The following is a 19,965-nucleotide window of genomic DNA, read 5'->3' as shown; positions in this document are numbered from 1 at the left end:
TCAAGATTGCCTACTTCCACCTCTATAACATAGCCCAGCCCATCACCCCCGCAACTCACCTGACACTGAAATCCTGATCCTTGTCTTTGTTCTGACTCAGCTATTTCAACACAATCCTGGCATACCTCCCATTTTCCACTCTGCATAATGAGTTCATTCAAAGCTCTGCTGCCACATCCTAACTGGCATCAATCCTTGTTAACCTATCACTTCTAGGCTCACCGACCTACATAAATTTCCAAGATCTACCACCCCCATCCTCAAACTCTCACCAGCGCAGACCCTGCTTCTGAGGTCTTACCAGTAAGCAATCTCCAACCTCCTGCAGCCCATGCATCCAAAGTCTTGGCACCACTCTGCTCCCAAGGTCCCACCAGCAAACACCCCCATTGCAAAGTTCCCTAATTTTCTTCACCCAGAGTTGCTCACTCTGCAGGCCGGCCACTCCTCAATTTTAAAATTCTCATCCTTATTTTCAAACTGTCTCACTCCCTCCCCGCCTTTGTAGTCTCTTCCATTCCAATCCGAGCACCTTGAGTGATCTCTGTGCTCAGCCTTTTGTGCAGCCTCAATTTTAATTGCTCCAGCATTGGCAGCCACATCATTAGCTACCCAGGGGCTAAGTTCCCTTCCTAAACCTTTCCACTTCTCTGTTCTTTTCAGATAGTCTTTGATGAAGTTTATGACATCTCCCCAACTATCACCTTAATGTGGCTTGTTTTCAAATTTTATTTTGAGGGCCATGGACGGCTTATGGTGTTAAAGCTGTTGTTATGTTACTATGGACGGAATTTTACCTGCTCGCCTCGCCCATCGATAGGCAGAGCGAGCCGGTAACATCGCATGAGAGCCGCGAAATCAGGATCACGCCCGATTTCTCGGCTATCGAGATTTTATGAGAGCCAGATTTCCGGCAAGGTCAGCCTCTTGCCGGAAATGGGCGAGAGGCTGAATAATTTGCTTATTTGCACCTGTTTAGTGGGCCCGGCACTCAATCATCCGGGTTCACTTGTCCTTATGGCCTCGCTTGGACAGGTTCTCTCCTGCGAGGAAAACACCTGCTCGACATGAATGGGGAACTGCTGTGTTGCTCTTGCCGGTGGAACTGGAGGCCATTGGCCCCCTGGGATAGTCGAGGGCAAGGGGGGTTGCCCCTTGGACAGCACCAGCCTGATACCTTGGCACTGCCAGTCTGGTATCTGTGTCGGGAGCTCCCTCTGCAGGCAGACTGGTGTATTAAGCCCATCCCACTACCTGCAGCAACTAGAAATGGTCTACATCATTTTTTCAATGACTAAGTGCATAAGATTGGGTGTGAAAACTCACCCAAAAAATAGATCAGGCACTTTCCCATTTTCATGCTAGCTGGACACTTAGAATCACTCTCGTAACATTCTGCCTTTATATCTGTGGATCCAGGGTATAATTTGAACAATCTCCATCAATTGCCAGCTTGTAGCTACAGAATGATTCTGGACAGTGTGAAATCTTTTTTTAAGTTTATTTATTAGTCACAAGTAGGTTTACATTAACACTACAATGAAGTTACTGTGAAAATCCCATTTTAAACTTTGTGGCTGAAGAATGATTCTGGACACCGGGAGGTTGGGCATCCTTGGGATTGATGCTCATACACTGCTCGGAAGTTAGATTATTAAAATACTCTCCATAACATGCAGCAAGTCCATTATTATGAATCCAGCTGAAAAGTGGTCTTAAACCAGGAAGGAGCATGTGTTCAGCACTGTCTGTATGCTCCATGGCCGCTAAAGGGGAATGTCGCTGTCGCTGGCGGCCAGACCCAATATTGAAGCTTTCCTTGTGGTTCCGCGGCCTCCTCCTTCAAAGGGAAGGCGCGGCTGATCTGGCGAGCGGTGTTGGCTGTTGCCAGCGCGGGGAGGAAGGTGCCGGAATTCCAAACCCGCTTTGGGAAAGCGGCTCAAGCTGCAGTCATGGTGGAGGTGGGAATCTAGGCTCTTGTTCTGTATTAAATGAGAGAAAGTTGGGTTCTCTCTCTCTCTCTGCCCTGAGGCTGTTGGGATGGGCCTTGCAGCAATCCATAGAGTCTCTTGAGTATTCCGGGCCTTGCCCGAATACCCCGCACTGTAGAGCAAGAGGGAAAACTCTCAACAAGTGGCCCAAAGAAGATACAAGAGGGAAAACCTTTCCTGTTCCAGAGGAAAGAAGTCTGGGAACGCTTACCTTGCAGGCCTCCCCCCATTATCATACTGAAAGTAAAATGCATGCTGATTAAATACAATATATATTTCTTACACCCCCCCCACACACTCCACTGTGGTCTATCACAGAAAAGAGATGCACTGGACTTTCTTAATGGAGTGACCTCACACATACTGTTTTAAAGTTTATTTATTAATGTCACAAGTAAGGCTGTAACACTGCAATGAAGGTACTCCGACGCCGGTTCTGGTCAGTGCAACTAATCAGCACGTCTCTCAAACGGTGGGAGGAAACTCATGCAGACATGGGAAGAGCATGCAAACTCCACACAGACAGTGACCCAAGCCGGGAATCGAACCCGGGCCCCTGGTGCTTTGAGGCAGCAGTGCTAACCACTGTGCTGCCCACTCTGCATAATTACTCAATTGTTGATCCTATGTTTCTCTGATCCTATTAAGTGGGAAAGTGGTATTGAGATAGATGATCAGCCATGATCTTATCCTAACTGAATGGCAGAGCAGGGTTCAAAGATGTATAGATTAGATTGATTGGCCATGCTAAATTGTCCCTTAGTGTTAGGGGGATTAGCAGGTTAAATATGTGAAGTTATGGGGATAGGGCCTCGGTGGGATTGTTGTTAGTGCATGCTCAATTGGTTAAATGGCCTCCTTCTGCATTATAGGGATTCTATTCTATGGTTCTATGATTGATGGGCTAAATGGTTACTCCTATTCGTATGTTCCTGCTCTTATGTCCCTAGCCAACTTTCAGTTATACTCCAGTTTGTAATTATTGGACATTTTTCTTTTTTAATCTAAATTCATCTCTCCCTCACAAATTAAGGTTCGTCTGAATAAATATTGGTCATGCACCCAATGTGTAAACCTTTAAAAATGTGACTACCCTTTTTGAAATAGAGGATGTAACTGTTAATGAAATATTTGTGAAGAGATGGAAAGAAGTGGATGGAAACATTCCATGCTTGAGGGATGGAGAATGAGGGAACAGTGGATTTCTGAATGATTTACAGGAGGGTTGTGTTATGCATTCTTGTATATTTATTAGAGGTTGTGAAGCTTTGAAATTTTCTGCGCCAAAGAGCTATGGAAGCTGAGTCATTGAATATATTCAAGGTTCAAATAGATTCCTGAACTGTAGGGGAGTCAGGTGTTTGGGGAACAAGTGGAGTTGAGGCCACGTTCAGAGCAGCCAAGATCTTGTTGAATGGGGCAGGATTGGGAGGCCATATGGCCTACTTTTTCTAGTTCTTATGAGCAAGAGTGTTACATTTATATCAGTGCTTTAATCATATACGGTGCTTGCTAAAATTAGGAAAGTCAGTGCTGAGGAATGGATTCTACTCCACTCAAGTTACACAGTGCTAGTATTGAACATTTTAGGCTAGTTACAGTATCATCAGAGGCAAAATAAAACTCTTTGACTCTACCCAGCAGTGTGCTTTTGTGACAACTTGGAAATATATAGCCCACAACACATACAGAAATATGCCTTGGGATGCTTTTGACAAAAAAAAAATGAGTATAGTAGACACCAAATATTTTGATTTGATTTATTGTCACATATACCGGCACGGTAGCACAGTGGTTAGCGCTGCTGCTTCACAACTCCAGGGACCTGAGTTCGATTTCCGGCTTGGGTCACTGTCTGTGTGGAGTTTGCACATTCTCCTCGTGTCTGCGTGGGTTTCCTCCGGGTGCTCCGGTTTCCTCCCACAGTCCGGGTTAGGTCGATTGACCATGCTAAAATTGCCCCTTAGTGTCCTGAGATGCGTAGGTTAGAGGGATTAATTAGCAGGTTAATATGGAGAAATATGGGGGTAGGGCCTGGGTGGGATTGTGGTCGGTGCAGACTCAATGGGCCCAATGACCTCTTTCTGTACTGTAGGGTTTCTATGAATCTATGAATATTAGTTTACAGTGAAAAGTGTTGTTTCTTGCTGCTGTACAGACAAAGCATACCTTTCATAAAGAAGGAAAGGAGAGGGTGCAGAATGTAGTGTTACAGTCAAAGCTAGGGTGTTAGAAAGATCAACTTAACATAGAGTCATAGAGGTTTACAGCATGGAAACAGGCCCTTCGGCCCAACTTGTCCATGCCGCCCTTTTTAAACCCCTAAGCTAGTCCCAATTGCCCGCATTTGGCCCATATCCCTGGATACCCATTTTACCCATGTAACTGTCTAAACGCTTTTTAAAAGACAAAATTGTACCTGCCTCAAATACTACCTCTGGCAGCTTGTTCCAGACGCTCATGTGAAAAAGTTGACCCTTTTGTATCTCTCCCCTCTCACCTTAAATCTATGCCCTCTAGTTTTAGACTCCCATACCTTTGGGAAAAGATATTGACGATCTAGCTGATCTATGCCCCTCATTATTTATAGACCTCTATAAGATCACCCCTCAGCCTTCTACGCTTCAGAGAAAAAAGTCCCAGTCTATCCAGCCTCTCCTTATAATTCAAACCATCCTAGTAAATTTCTTCTGCACTCTTTCTAGTTTAATAATATCCTTTTTATAATAGGGTGACCAGAACTGTACACAGTATTCCAAGTGTGGCCTTACCAATGTCTTGTACAACTGCAGCAAGACGTCCCAACTCCTGTATTCAATGTTCTGACCAATGAAACCAAGCATGCTGAATGCCGTCTTCACCATTCTGTCCACCTGTGACTCCATTTTCAAGGAGCTATGAATCTGTGCCCCTAGATCTCTTTGTTCTGTAACTCTCCCCAATGCCCTACTATTAACCAAGTAAGTCCTGCCCTGGTTCAGTCTACCAAAATGCATCACCTCACATTTATCTAAATTAAACTCCATCTGCCATTTGTTAGCCCACTGGCCCAATTGATCAAGATCCCTCTGCAATCTGAGATAATCTTCTTCACTGTCCACTATGCAAACTTACTAACCATGCCTCCTATATTCTCAACCAAATCATTAATATAAATGATAAACGTGAGGTAGGTCCATTCATGGCTGTAGGGAATAAGCTGTTCTAGAGTTGGTTGGTACATGACCCAACTTTTATATCTTTTTCCCAATGGAAGAAGGTGGAAGAGAGTATGCCCGGGGTGCGTGGAGTCCTTGATTATGTTGGCTGCTTTTCCGAGGCAGTGAAACTAGATGGAGTCAGTGGATGGGAGGCTGGTTTGCGTGATGGACTGGGCTACGTTCACAACCCTTTGTAGTTTCTTGCAGTCTTTGGCAGTCAGGAACCATACCAAGCTGTGTTATATCCAGAAAGGATGCCTTCTATGGTGCATCTGTAAAAGTTGGTGAGAGTTGTAGCGGACATGCCAAATGGAAGATTGGTTGGAAATACTAAAATTGGGAACCGATGACCCGGTTGAAAATAATTTTAAAAAGGAAGTTGCCAGAACAGAGACTGAATAGAGAATTCCAGAAAGAAGAAATGTAATGGTGTGAAAGTATCTCTGCTCTCCAGGAGCACTGCCATTCTCACAATGTGGGCAAACCAATTTTCTATGCCAAGCATTTCTAAAGACTGTCTGAGATTGTCTTTTTGATAATTTTGTGACGTGGATCTACTCTCGCTGTCCAAACACATGTCGCATTAGAATTTGGTAGCAGGAGGTGAATTATCTTTTCAATTTGTTTTTAATTCTATTACCAGAGATAAAGTGTCATTGTACTAATCCATCATAATGACTCAGTAAGGTTGTTGAAGTGTCTGCAAGATATATTCTATAGTAACATGGTGTATTTAAATGTGTAATTATGTGAAATTGATCAATACACTTTGTTCAGTGATTCCATTCATTTTGCATTTGTTTTAAATATTTTAGTTAAGCTTCACTATTGGAACTTCATATATGTTAAATGATTTTCTTTCTTGGCAGGAGGTGCAGAAACACTCTGTACACACACTGGTGTTCAGATCTCTGAAAAGAACCCATGACATGTTTGTTAGTGATCATGCTAAGCCCATTGCAGTAGATGAGAAAAGGTGAGTGCCTATTTTGATCTTAAAAGTATAATATTTACTGAAGGCATAAGTATTCTCTTTGGGCTGCAAGTGCATTGATACAACAGGCACCTAACCTTATTAGCATCGATGTCAAAAGCCCAAGTGTTTTATGTTTGTTGCATAATATGTGCAAGTTTTGCAGAACATTTAGAACATCTGTGTTGTTGTTTCCTCTTGCCATGCCTTAATTTTATATGCTGAAACCACTTATTTGTATTGATATTCATACCATATTTCTCCGCCGTGTACTCTGTTTAAATCCATGGACTGCCCTTACATAGTCAGCAACGTCATCTGCAAACATGAGATCAATTTCCACACTCTGCACCACTTCTCCAAAGCCCATATCCACTTTGTTGCTGTTGTACGTGTCGGCCATGGCTCAGTTGGTAGCAAAAGGTTGCGGGTTCAAGACCCACTCCAAAGAATTGAGCGCAGAACTCAAGGCTGGCAATCCAAGTACGGATTGTTGCACTGTTTGTGATCCCAACCTTCTGATAAAATATTAAACCAAGGCCCATTCTTTCTCAGATGAATGTAAAAGATCCGATAACATATTGAACAAGAGCAGGAGATTTATTCCCAGTGTTCCAAATGATATTTATCCATCAATCAACATCAGTAAAGCACATTTTCTGGTCATTGTCACATAGCTCTTTGTGAAGATTCGCTGTGCACAAATGGACTACAGCGTGTTTAACATTAAAACAGTGATCACACTTCAAAAATACCTCATTGGCTGTAAATTCCTTTTGAAGATCCTGAGGTGCAGACAGATACTGTCAGGTTCTCGGGATTTGGGGTCAGCCTAACAAGGAAAAATAGAAAAGTTGCAGCAGTGCAGGAGCCTGTTTAGCCTATTGTGTCTATGCCAGCCAGAAAAGAGAAATCCCCCGACTAATCCACTTTACAGCTCTTGCTCTGTAGGTTCCAGCATTTCAACTATGTATCCAAGCATTTTATAACTGCAGTGAGGGTTTTTGTCTCTACCCGCCTTTCAAGCAGAGTTCCAGATCCCCCAGGGATGGTAAATTTCCATCATTTGGCAGAGTTCTGAATTTTCAATTTTTGAATCCCGCTCTATGAAATGTTTTTGCTGATCTATTTATCTTCTATTCTCGTTGCTACTTCTACCATCCTCTGGGTAAAAATATTTCTCCTTGACTCATGTAGGCTTGCCAACCCTCCACAATTGGCCTGGAGTCTCCAGGAATTGAAGATAAATCGCCAGGACACTTGTGTACAATCCTGGAGAAAAATCATTAGAGAAAAAGTCTCATTAGGTTCCCTTGTATTAGGGTCTTAAAATAAGTGGTTGCAAAGATAGTAGTTGCATTGGGTGCATTCTTCCATAAATTTCCTAGATTCTAAAAAAAGTCCCAGCCAATAGAAAAACAAAATGTAACACCTCATAGAAAGAAAGGAGGTCGAGACTAAAAGCAGATAGGCCAGTTAGCCTAACATGCATCATTTTTCAAAATGTTGGAATACAATATAAGAAAATAGTTGCGGGACATTTCGAAGATCAGGCAGAGTCAACATGGTTTTATGAAAGGGAAATCATGTTTGACAAATTTATTAGAGTTCTTTGAGGGTGCAGCAGGCAGGGTGGATAAGAGCATAAGACTTGGGAGTAGGCCTTTCAGCCCTTCAAGCCTGCTCCATCATGCAGCCAGATCATGATTGATATGTGGTCACAACTCCAACCTTTCCTCATATAACTCCTTCATGCTAGGAGTCGAGAGAACCTTCTCTGAACTGCTAATGCAGTTACATTCTTTCTTAAATAAGGCAATCAAAACTGGACACAGTACTCCAGATCTAGTCTCACAAGGCACTGTACAGCTGCCATAAAACCATCCTACTTTTTCCATTCCCCATTCAATAACGCCAACGTTCCATTTGTCTTCCTAATCACTTGCTATACCATAAAGATTTTTTTGCGATTCATGTACCAAAACAGCCCAATCTCTGTACTACTGAGTTCTGTAATATCTCTCTATTTAAATGGTATGCATTTTCTATTCATCCTGCCATAGTTCTTCGCACATTTTACTCCATCTGCCAAATTTTTGCCACTCACTGAAACACATTCAGGAGAACTCTTCTTAGCCAATGAGTAGAAAATCTGGGTTTAATTTTAGAAAATGAAGTTGGGCAGGTGGAAGAGATCTGTTGGAGGATATTTTTTTCAGAGACTTAGTAATGCAGAAACTTCAGCTAATACAAAGCTGTGAAGAAGAAACTTCAGTTAATACAAATAATGCGAAGTCAGTATCCTGGTTAAAGATGTATCTTTATTTCACCAATGATCGCTGGGAGAGATAGCATTTGGCAGTCCAACACCTCTCTGAGAGAAGACCCTGAGCATTCCAATACCACTCTAAAGTTACAATACATCAGATAGGACAATTATACGTTTTCAAGTTCATTTTTCCCACCTTTCCATTAGTTATGAACCAGTCATCATTAGTACAAATCAATTATTGTTAATAGCTGTCATATACCTTAGCCAATTACATTCTACCCTCTGACATCATGGGATTTCATTGGTCTGTAGAATCCGGATGCTTCCTCCCTCTGTCGCTTAGCAACTCCTGATGCTTAGCTATAGGATTAAAAGGTACTGTTTCCATCAACTCTTAATGACATCAAATGGTTGAGTCAGACAGTTGATATTCCCATGTCTAAGAAGCACTGTCAGATCAGTACAAATTGAACAACTCTATTCATACTATGGCTTTGGGAACCTATACTGTCCATAACTTATGCTGATAAGAATAAACACATTCTGTGTTTTCATTGTTCCAAAGAATGCGGTTTGTCTCACTAAGTCTTCATCCCATCGTGCCCTTGGAGCAGCCTGCTTTTAAAAATACATATGAAATACATTTTAAAATCCAAAATACATGTTTAAATCGGAAATACCTGTTCAAATCTCTTACTATGATCTTTATGCAGACAGTATCTCTGCTAGTCTGTAAGCCTGATCTGGAATCATTTCACTTAGTTCTAGTAATTTTGTTAATGTCTTAAATTCCTGATTATTTGAAATTTCTCTAACAGGATCTTAGGCGAGAGCATTTTGGTGATAGTGATTATAATTGCATTCCATTCAGCAGTCATGGAGGAGGACAAAGACAGGCCAAAAGTTTTAAATTGGAGACAGACAATGTTACTAAACTTGGGTATGATCTGGCACAAGTGGACAAAAACCATTTCTTGGGAGGCATGTGAGGAGGTGCATGGGATTCACAACAAGTATCTTCCTGAAAAGAAAATTAGTTAGATTCCCAAATCTAGGTCCAGCAGGATGTCAAAGAGCAGAGTCTAGGAATAGTTTTTTAAAAAAAGGGAGTCTTGTGTCAGATATTGTAATCACTCCAGTCTGGAAATCCAAAATCCAAAAACATCAGTTGTCTGGAATTCTTTCAGCAGGTCCCACAATTCACAGACTCGCCACTTGCAATGTTGCAACCAATTGCAAAGTAGGAGAGGGACAGGGTGGGTGATGGAGGAAATACTTCAAAAAAAAATTATTTAAAAAAGTTTTTTTTAATGTCCCAATAATTTTTCTCCAGGATTGTAGTGTCCTGGAGAGAAAAAAAAATATTCCCCAACCAATCACCTACCTGCTGTCTTTGTCTTGTCGCGTTTGATTCTTTTAGATGTTTTTGGAATTACTGAATGTATACTGCAGTCACTTCTCAGATCTTCTCTCCTCTGTTTGAGCTTGGCTTATAATTTTTCATCTTTTAATACAGTAATTAATCCAATTTAAATAAAAGGTGAATTTGATTAAATGTTTATCTGTAACACAAACCACCAAATATTGGAGGCAAAAAGCAGCGTTTCCTTCTCTCTACCACATTTCCGACTGTTACACTGTTTGCGATGCATTCTTTATCACTCCGTGAATCAGCAAATTATGGGTGGTATTTTACCATTTTTTAAATCTAAGTGCTGGGTGGACTTGAAACTGGGTGAGTTTCAGATCCTTCTTTTGGACGTGATTTTAGCACCCCCCCCCCCCCCCCCCTCTCCCCTCCCCCACCCCATGCACACTCTGCCTGCAAAATTCTGAGCGAGCCTGTTGCGCAGAGGCCTGTGGGTGGGGTTTAACATGCTCAAAAGTCTACAGAAGGAGGTACAGGCCTCTGGTGCTGCACATGCACATTAACAGTAGCTGACAGACAAAGATGTGTTTCCCTTGTGTCCTCCTGGACAATAATTTTAAATGCCTTTTCTGTATTCCTAATTTCCTCCTCCATTTTGCACCTTTTTATAGTTCTGTAGATGAAATGAGTAAAAAGAAAAGTAACTGTCAGTGCAATAGTAATTTAAGAGGATTTACTTTTATAATTTATAGTTACTCACTTGTATAAGCCCTGCAAAACTCCTTCGACAGCACCGTTCAAATCTGTGACCCCTGGAAGACGGTAGATGCATAGGAACTCCACCACCTACAAGTTTCCCTCCAAGCCACACACTTTCCTGACCTGGAACTACATTGCCATTCTTTCACTCTCACTAGGTTAAAATCCTGGAATTCCCCAACAGCACTGCAGCATTTTAAGAAGGTGGCTGGTCACCACCTTCTCGAAGGCAATTTGGGATGGGCAACAGATGTTGGCCTGGCCAGTAATGCTCCCATCCCATGAAGAAATATTGAAAAAAAAAATTATGGCTGAGGTTGCGCACTGCATCAGCAATAAAGGGCTTTAAACTATTTGATGAAAATGTTTATAATGCGTAGCTGTTTCAGAGAACTGTTTTTTCTATTCATTCACTGTTTTTGCATTTATATTTAATTAGTTACAAGCTCAAGATGAATGTGAAGCTTCAAACAGAGTACAGTCCTGTGCTTCATATGCCTATTCTTAAAGAAATCAGAGAAAAAAGTTCACAATCTGATTCCTACAATCATGGACATTATGATCTTAATCATGGTATGCTTTTACTTCACAATAGAGAAAATATTTTCAGTTTTATAGAAATGAATGTGATTGCATGTTTATGACCTTAGTACGCAACTTAAGATATTAATCCGTCTTTAACATCTGGAGTGTTAAATGCTGTTCCCGATTTCTTAATTGATCCCTGTGTCTGTGTTTCTGGGAGAAAACTCTTGTTTTTAAATAAATTTCATTCTGGAACTGTGAAATGAGAGAGATTTAGGAACAGTTTTCAGTGGTGCTTGGAACCAAATTGATATAAAGGAAAGCATATAAAAGTAATGCTTTCCTAAGATAAAAGTATTTTTGTAACTTAAGAAAAGCTGACTGCTCTAGTAACTATAACACTCGGGCTCTGAAATCAGTAAAATGAATGTTTCTAGTGGAGGATTTCATGGAGTTATAAGTTGTATTCTTCCCTGTTTTGGCTACTAGTTGTAAATTTCTGCCTTAAATTATTTTCTCACGCAGCAGCAATGTGGATTATGTATAACAGCTATTAAAAGTAATGTGCCTTTGCATTTATTACTGATACTTTAGTATAAGCCACTTTAGTGTAAATAAATCTTAGTTTGTAGTATCCTTAAAATATTTTTTAAAAATTACATTCTGCATGATATTCAAGGAAGTCTTTTCAGTCCAAGATAGGTTGCTTCAGAGTGCAAATTGCAACCAGCAATGCTAGAATTATATGTCAGTTGCAAACTCGCCTGAGCCTGCCAAACAAGTAATCTGTGCATTTACTCAAGTTTTTTCCTAAACTTTGGAAAGTCCAGGTGGCATTAGATGTTTTTGATATTCTGCCAAGCCTAAGCCTACCATTGGAAGTAAAACTGTATCTATGTGATGTTGCCTTTTGTTTGGAATGGCATACATCCAAAATTGCCATCTTTGCTTCAACAAAATGCAAATGTAGTTGAACTTTATGCCTAGTGTTTTAGTGTAATTACAATCATGTAAATTTCATGATAATTTAACTTGCAAGTGTGAAGATCGAGTATTTAATCATGCGTCAAGGTAATATGAATTGTGTGGAGCCTGAGCCTTAGGCGTGGACTAAGTTGCCTACTTCTGTGCTATAAAATGATACATAAAATCTGGAATGTGCTGTTTAGTGCAATGTTTATAGTTGAAGTTAATTAAATGGTTTTTGTATTAATCTTGTTGGTATTTAATGTTATGACATTTAAAAGGCGCCCTCAATTATAATTTTATCAAGTGTTATTGTAGCATGTGTCTAGAACATGAGTAATCTTGGGCTATCAGTGTTGACCATTACGTGTGCCACCTTTTAAAGTTATATTTGAATGTTTGTATGTAATTTTGCGCTGTTTAAAAGTCCCTTAAAAAAATCTTGAAGGAAGTGATACATCATCTGCATAATTTTTAATTAAAATATAATTAAATTATAAAATATAATTTATTTTGCTGTTAAATGACTTTCTGAAATCCAGGATAAAAATTTTATGTCTTGGCTGTACTATGTTTTAGGTGAGGAGTCTGAATACATTATAACTGGTACACATCCATATCCATCGGGTCCAGGTCAGTAGCATTTTTTGAAAAAGAAAAAAATGTTTTTGAGGTTTATAATCTGCAGTGAGTTCCAGCAATGTCCGATGTATCAGACTGCCTGATTCACTGTTACTGAGCTGAGCTGTGGGGCAAAACAAAGCAACTGCAGAAAAAAATGAGGATGCAAACAAAGTTTTGCTTTACTGTTTAAAATGGTTTAACTTGAATTTTGCAAATGGGTGGTCTAGTCATGATGTTCAAGTAACGCTACTGCGGACTTTTATCAAACCAAATCTCTTCTAAATATGCTTATTACAGATAGGGATATGTTAAAAATGTGTGCTTGGTAACCAGAAACACTGCAGAATTTTCAAGGTAACTGTCAACAGTTCTGAAATTACGGATTTTGCATTAGTATTTATTGGCACAGCAGCATAATTTAGAAATAAAGTATGTACTTATTCTGCTTTAATATGCAATTATTCATTAAGTCTCTGTGAATTGTAGGTGTTTCTCTAACAGCTGATACACAAGTTCAGAAAATGCCCAGTGAGACAAGTGCTCAGGCCTTGGCTCTGGCGCTTCCTCCTTCACAAGCTAGGTAAGTTCCTTGTTTAAATTCTGGGAACAATTATCAGTGCATTGACTGATTTAAATTAATATCATTCTTTGAAGCAAAGAAGGAATTGAGTTGATAGTTGCTTTGGAATATTTAATATTTTGGAGTCTAAATTGGGAATGTCATTGTGAAACTGTTTAGTTGCATGCAGTTTACTGGTTTCTACAACTAAATATATAATAAACTTTGAAAAAGTTGTGTTAAACACTTATCGTTGGTCAACTCCTCAAGTCTACTAAAGTACATCTTGCGGAATAGACATTTGACATTAATATTTTTTGTTTTTTTTATGTGATTCTTGCATACATTCAGGGCAAAATTTTTCCAGACTGTGCAAAGGTCCATTGACTTTGGGCAGGATTTTCCGGCTTTGGGGCAAGCGCGGTCAGAAAATCCCGCCCTCGGTGTGAATGACAACACTCAATGGCCTCCTGTGCCATAAATAACTATTTTAAATGGAAACATGTTTTGGTTTCTTACGGATCTTTTAATAAGATCAAATAAAGTATGAGGAATAGGACAATATAATGAAAAATGTGTTATAGTGGGGAAATGGTTCACATTTCCAGAATTTTAATGAAGTTTGTTAAAGATTGTCCGAGAGACAGGGAACTGTCTACAGAGGGTGGAAGTTCAGAAGCTGGCTAGAGGTGTGCTGGGATAGTCGAGTCTAGAGGTAGAAGACATGGATAAAGGTTTCAGCAGCAGATGAGTTGAGTTGGGTAGTGTTGAGTAATTTAGAGGTGGAAACAGGCATCTATGACCTGAATGATCAGAGTAACTAACTATGTCCTTAATCAGTCCGATTGAAAGTTAAAAGGAACAACTAAGAAGGAAATATCAATTAGAATGGGTGAATTCAATGTTAACTCAGATATCAAAAGAAATTTGGAAGAAAGATTGGATCGAGAGGGAGAAGGGACAAAGGAAAAATACATCTTTACAAAAAAGGTTCCATTTTTTAAATCTTTGACCATTGATACCTAAGGGAATGAGACACCATTCTTGTAATAATTTTTCAGCAGCTTTGAGGTTGGTGATAAGAACATTGTAAGAAGGTTACTTAGAAATATTGACTTAATTTTTTTGGTGGGTTTCATTCATATGTATTATACAACTGCAGCAACTTCATGCAGTTTAATGCACGTCAGTGATGAGGCAGACCGCAAACTGCATTTGTTGTGCAACTAATGGTAGAACAAAGTGGTACAAATTGGACAGTACCTTCTGTGCTGTAAGTTGGTGTACTATTTGTGCATAAATAATGACATGCTGCTTTGGCATTTCTGTTATTTGACAGCAAGATCAAGCCTATTGATAACTTTTGAAATATGTATCACTTTTGAATTTTGATGTTGCTGTTCCATTACTTAAATGTTCTTTTCTCCAATATGCACTGGAAAGAATAAGAAATCCAACCCAAACACGAATTTTAACTGGCTAATAAACAAGTTTTAGGTAATAAGTAGTTAGCTTATTTGAGTTTGATATGATTTTGTCATAAAAGCAAGTGCTCCAACTCCAGCACATTCTCTACATGATAATGGAGCATTTGGGTAAGAAAAGTCTTCTCCATGAAATCACCGAGGACATTGCAGTCTGGTATGAAAACTAGTCCAAATGTAATTACAATACATTAAGTTCTGAATCCGATGGCTTAGAAGCTCAATAATGAAAGATTTCAGTTGAGTCTGTAAAGAACTAATTTCTGTGCAAAGCAGTAAGATTTCTCAATTCATTGTTTCCATTAATTTACCTGTTGATTTGGAGTATTTATTAATTGTAGCTGTGTAAGGAAACTAACTGACCTACAAATTTGAAGCGCGAGCTCCTTGGCTGAACGCTGAATATTTCAGCATTTGTTGTTTAAGAACAAGTTATTAAGTGACATTGAGGGAATGTTGAGTGACTTTTGTAATTTTCTGTTTTTAATTGCATACTAATATTGACTCGTCTCTATATTTTATTCATCAAGTGGGATACGTTTTATTTCCATTTCAGACAGGATGCTAATCGTAATGCAGCCAGTGTTGCTGATATCCACAGACATGCAGGCATTGCTGAACGGTCACAACCTCCAGTGTCTTCCATGGTAAGATTTCTATGATAGATACAAAAAATTGTAAATGCTACCACAGATTGCTTATGATGGAGTGACAGAATTTCAACAATAGATTTTAAAAGAGTAAAAATACACAAATTTGACTTCTCTTACCTCTGCTTATGTTTGAACGTATTACAGGCTCTAATGGAAGTTGGAGGCACAAAGAATTCTTCACTAATTTCAAGGAAACTTCCTACAATGCCAAAACCACAATGGCATCCACCTTGGAAACTGTACAGAGTGAGGAAATGATTGTGTGAATCTTTTGTATAAATAACTTATTTCTAGATATTCAGCTAAAAATTGTTCAGGATGTGACAACAAAATGTCGTTGTTTTTGTCTAATTACATACAAGAATGTTTTCAATTCAAAAGTGACTTGTACAAAAAAAGATTAGCAGAACTCAGGGCGGGTAAGTCAGTAGCCCTGATGGCAAGCACATAAGGCTTTTGAGGGAAGAAAACAGTGACGGCTTGGACCACAGTTTTTGAATCCGCAAATATGTAAATTGTGCCAGGAGACTAGAGGTGAGCTAGGGGAATGATTCTCTTTTCAGGGAGAGAAAAATAAATCGTGAAAATATGGACTTGCTATACTGTCAGTTATGGGCAAACTCTGAATCTGTAATTTGTGATAAAATTGAACTTTTAGAAATTAATTAATCGGCGAGCACCAACAACCTTGGAGCGACTGATTAAGTAGGTAAAGAGAGTGCAGCAATAGTGCATATGGATTTTCAGAAGACATTGAATAAATTGTCTTAGAAGAAAAATTCAGGTATTTGTCTAAGAGGAATAGGCACGTATAGGAGGGGATGACAAGCATGTATAAGAGAAGCTCAATTTGAAATTTGGAGACCACACAAAAACAATGGGTTGGGGGGTGGGGTGAGGTTGTGTGTTTGCAAGCAACAAAGAGGACTGTAAAATATTTCAGGAGAGCAGTACAGCTCAACAAAATGGCTAGACTAGTGGGAGATGCAAATTAATGTCGTTAGTGTTAAGTAAAATGAGGAATGTGAAAAACACTGAATGATGTGAATGAACAGGAAGACCTGGGGTTTAAGTATATCCCTGAAACTTGGTAGATAAAACCATTCAGAAAAATCTAACTGTATTTTGGATTTTTTAAATAGGATCTAATGAACAAGACTACATTTTTATATAGTTCCTGTATAGATTTCGGTATTGATTTGTGAATGGAAATTAGCCATAGATAATGATTTTGGAGATATGAAACTATAGTTATAAGGAAAGACTTGAGATGTCAGTGTTATTTCCACTTGAGCAAAGAAGTTGAACAGATTTAAGATTTTTAAATTGTGATATTTAATAGGAAAAATGTGGAGGGAATGTTTCCTTTTGGGGTGACATGGTGGCTCCAGCACCAAGGACCTGGGTTCAATTCCAGTCTTGGGTCACTGCCTGGCGTTTACATGTTCTCCCCATGTCTGCACGGTGCTCCAGTTTCCTCCCACAGACCAAAGATATGCAGGTTAGGTGGATCGGCCATGCTAAATTACCCCTTAGTGTCTCAAGATGTATAGGTTGGATGGATTAGCCGTGGTGAACGGAAGTTGCTCTTTCAGACAGTCAGTGCAGACTCGATGGGCCACGTGGCCTCCATTTCCCTCGTCATGCCATTATCAGTTCAACTTCCCCATCCATGAGCCAGTCTAATGACAGATGCCATTTAGATGCCCTGCAATAGCAAAATCGGGACGATTGTGCATTCTTTTTAAATCTATGAACATAATTGATAAAAACATGAATAGAAATATTTCAACTGGAAAATTTGGGAAAAGTGGTATGAAAAGCTCTTGAAATCTTTTGCAATAACGTTCAGTCAAAAACATGAGAGATTTTATTTTTTCATTAGGAATGATTAACCAAGTAACACATTTGTAATTTTATCTTTTGTTCATTCTTCACATTTGATTTGGTTTATTATTGTCACATGTATTAACATAGTGAAAAGTATAAATATATAAAAAGGAATAGAGTGGCTAGAGTGAATGTTGGACCCTTGGAGGACGAGAGGGGGGAGTTAATAGTGGGAAATGAGGATATGGCTGAGTCTTTAAATAAGTTTTTTGTGTCGGTCTTCACGGTGGAGGACACAAATAGTTTGCCAAATATTAACGATAGAGGGTTGGCAGCGGGAGAAATACTTAATACAATTAATGTTACCAGAGAGGCAGTGCTGGGTAGACTAATGGGACTGAAGGTGGACAAGTCCCCGTGTCCGGATGGAATGCATCCCAGGGTATTGAAAGAAATGTCAGAGGTAATAGTGGATGCGTTAGTGATTATTTATCAAAACTCGTTGCATTCTGGGGTAGTGCCGGTTGATTGGAAAACGGCTAATGTTACGCCGCTGTTTAAAAAAGGAAGGAGACAAAAGGCGGGTAACTATAGGCCGGTCAGCTTAACGTCTGTAGTAGGGAAAATGCTGGAATCCATTATTAAAGAGGAGATAGCAGGGCATCTGGATAGAAATGGTTCGATCAATCAGACGCAGCATGGATTCATGAGGGGAAAGTCGTGCTTGACGAACATGTTGGATTTTTATGAAGATGTGACTAGGGCGGTTGATGGAGGAGAACCGGTGGATGCGGTGTTTTTGGATTTCCAAAAGGCGTTTGATAAGGTGCCCCATAAAAGGCTGCTGAAGAAGATTAGGGCACACGGAGTTGGGGGTAGTGTGTTAAAGTGGATTGGGGACTGGCTATCCGACAGGAAGCAAAGAGTCGGAATAAATGGGTGTTTTTCCGGTTGGAGGAAGGTAACTAGTGGCGTGCCGCAGGGATCGGTACTCGGGCCGCAACTGTTTACCATTTATATAGATGATCTGGAGGAGGGGACAGAGTGTAGGGTAACGAAGTTTGCAGACGACACAAAGATAAGTGGAAAAGTGAATCGTGTGGAGGACGGAGAAGATCTGCAGAGAGATTTGGACAGGCTGAGTGAGTGGGCGAGGATATGGCAAATGGAGTATAACGTTGAGAAATGCGAGGTTATACACTTTGGAGGAAATAATAACAAATGGGATTACTATCTCAATGGAAACAAATTAAAACATGCTACCGTGCAAAGGGACCTGGGGGTCCTTGTGCATGAGACGCAAAAGCCCAGTCTGCAGGTACAACAGGTGATCAAGAAGGCAAATGGGATGTTGGCCTATATTGCGAGGGGGATAGAATATAAAAGCAGGGATGTCTTGATGCACCTGTACAGGGCATTGGTGAGGCCGCAGCTGGAATACTGTGTGCAGTATTGGTCCCCTTATATGAGGAAGGATATATTGGCATTGGAGGGAGTGCAGAGAAGGTTCACCAGGTTGATACCGGAGATGAGGGGTTTGGATTATGAGGAGAGGCTGAGGAGATTGGGTTTGTACTCGTTGGAGTTTAGAAGGATGAGGGGGGATCTTATGGAGACTTATAAGATAATGCGGGGGCTGGATAGGGTGGAGGCGGAGAGATTCTTTCCACTTAGTAAGGAAGTTAAAACTAGAGGACACAGCCTCAAAATAAAGGGGGGTCGGTTTAAGACAGAGTTGAGGAGGAACTTCTTCTCCCAGAGGGTGGTGAATCTCTGGAATTCTCTGCCCGCTGAGGTGGTGGAGGCTACCTCGCTGAATATGTTTAAAGCGCGGATGGATGGATTCCTGATCGGTAAGGGAATTAAGGGTTATGGGGATCAGGCGGGTAAGTGGTACTGATCCACGTCAGATCAGCCATGATCTTATTGAATGGCGGGGCAGGTCGAGGGGCTAGATGGCCTACTCCTGCTCCTATTTCTTATGTTCTTATGTTCTTATTGTTTCTTGAGTGCTATTACAAAGCATACCGTTCATAGAGAAGGAAAGGAGAGAGTGCAAAATGTAGTGTTACAGTCATGGCTAGGGCATAGAGAAAGATCAACCTAATGCAAGGTAAGTCTGACAGCAGCAGGGAAGAAACTGTTCTTGAGTCGGTTGGTACGTGACCATAGACTTTTGTATCTCGTCTGGGAACCCCATCTGGGCCAGTCACTTTCCATGGCTTGACCGTTGAGAAAGCTGCTCTGATATCTGCAGCGGTGACCCCCAGATACAGGTTCATCCAGGGTGGAGGGCATGCTGTTGCTGACCTCTTGCTCAAAACGGGCGTAGAATGCATTGAGCTCATCAGGGTTGGAGCTGGCAATTTTACATGCTTTCATCTTGTAGCCTGTTATGTCTTGCAGACCTTGCCATAGTCAGCGGAGGTCGGTGTGGCTAGCCTAAGACTCTAGCTTGGTCTGGTACTGTCTTTTGGCACCTTTGATGGATGTCCTTTAAGGTCGAAAAAGTATGATTTAGTGTTTCTAATCTTGAATCTCTCATTAACCTATAGGTCATCAGCGGCCATTTGGGTTGGGTCAGATGTCTTGCAGTTGAACCTGGAAATCAGTGGTTTGTTACTGGCTCAGCTGACAGAACTATTAAGGTAAGATTGGATGTTGAAAGTGCAATTTTCAAATGAGATTTTGTTTCTTTTGGAATACCCAGGTGAATTCTCCTTTATTTCCAATCCCACTTTTCCTTCCTTGTCTGATGCA

The 19,965-nt window shown here is 40.3% G+C and overlaps 1 protein-coding gene across 1 annotated transcript in view; it reads left to right on the top strand.

The window, feature by feature from the left end:
- The first annotated feature begins 1,781 nt into the window (after window positions 1-1,781).
- plrg1 (pleiotropic regulator 1) overlaps window positions 1,782-19,965 on the top strand; it is a 36,375-nt gene continuing 18,191 nt past the window's right edge. The window contains exons 1-8 of the mRNA XM_078212942.1: window positions 1,782-1,961; window positions 6,061-6,167; window positions 11,004-11,137; window positions 12,635-12,688; window positions 13,166-13,259; window positions 15,279-15,369; window positions 15,520-15,621; window positions 19,761-19,853. Coding sequence (XP_078069068.1) covers window positions 1,953-1,961; window positions 6,061-6,167; window positions 11,004-11,137; window positions 12,635-12,688; window positions 13,166-13,259; window positions 15,279-15,369; window positions 15,520-15,621; window positions 19,761-19,853 — 684 coding nt within the window. The 5' untranslated portion in view covers window positions 1,782-1,952. The remainder of the gene's footprint in view (window positions 1,962-6,060; window positions 6,168-11,003; window positions 11,138-12,634; window positions 12,689-13,165; window positions 13,260-15,278; window positions 15,370-15,519; window positions 15,622-19,760; window positions 19,854-19,965) is intronic.

This window comes from Mustelus asterias, chromosome 1 (genome assembly GCF_964213995.1).
Source record: "Mustelus asterias chromosome 1, sMusAst1.hap1.1, whole genome shotgun sequence".
NCBI classification, from domain to species: Eukaryota; Metazoa; Chordata; class Chondrichthyes; order Carcharhiniformes; family Triakidae; genus Mustelus; species Mustelus asterias.
The sequence above is the reverse complement of the archived record's forward strand: the minus strand, read 5'-3'. Positions and strand labels throughout refer to the sequence as shown.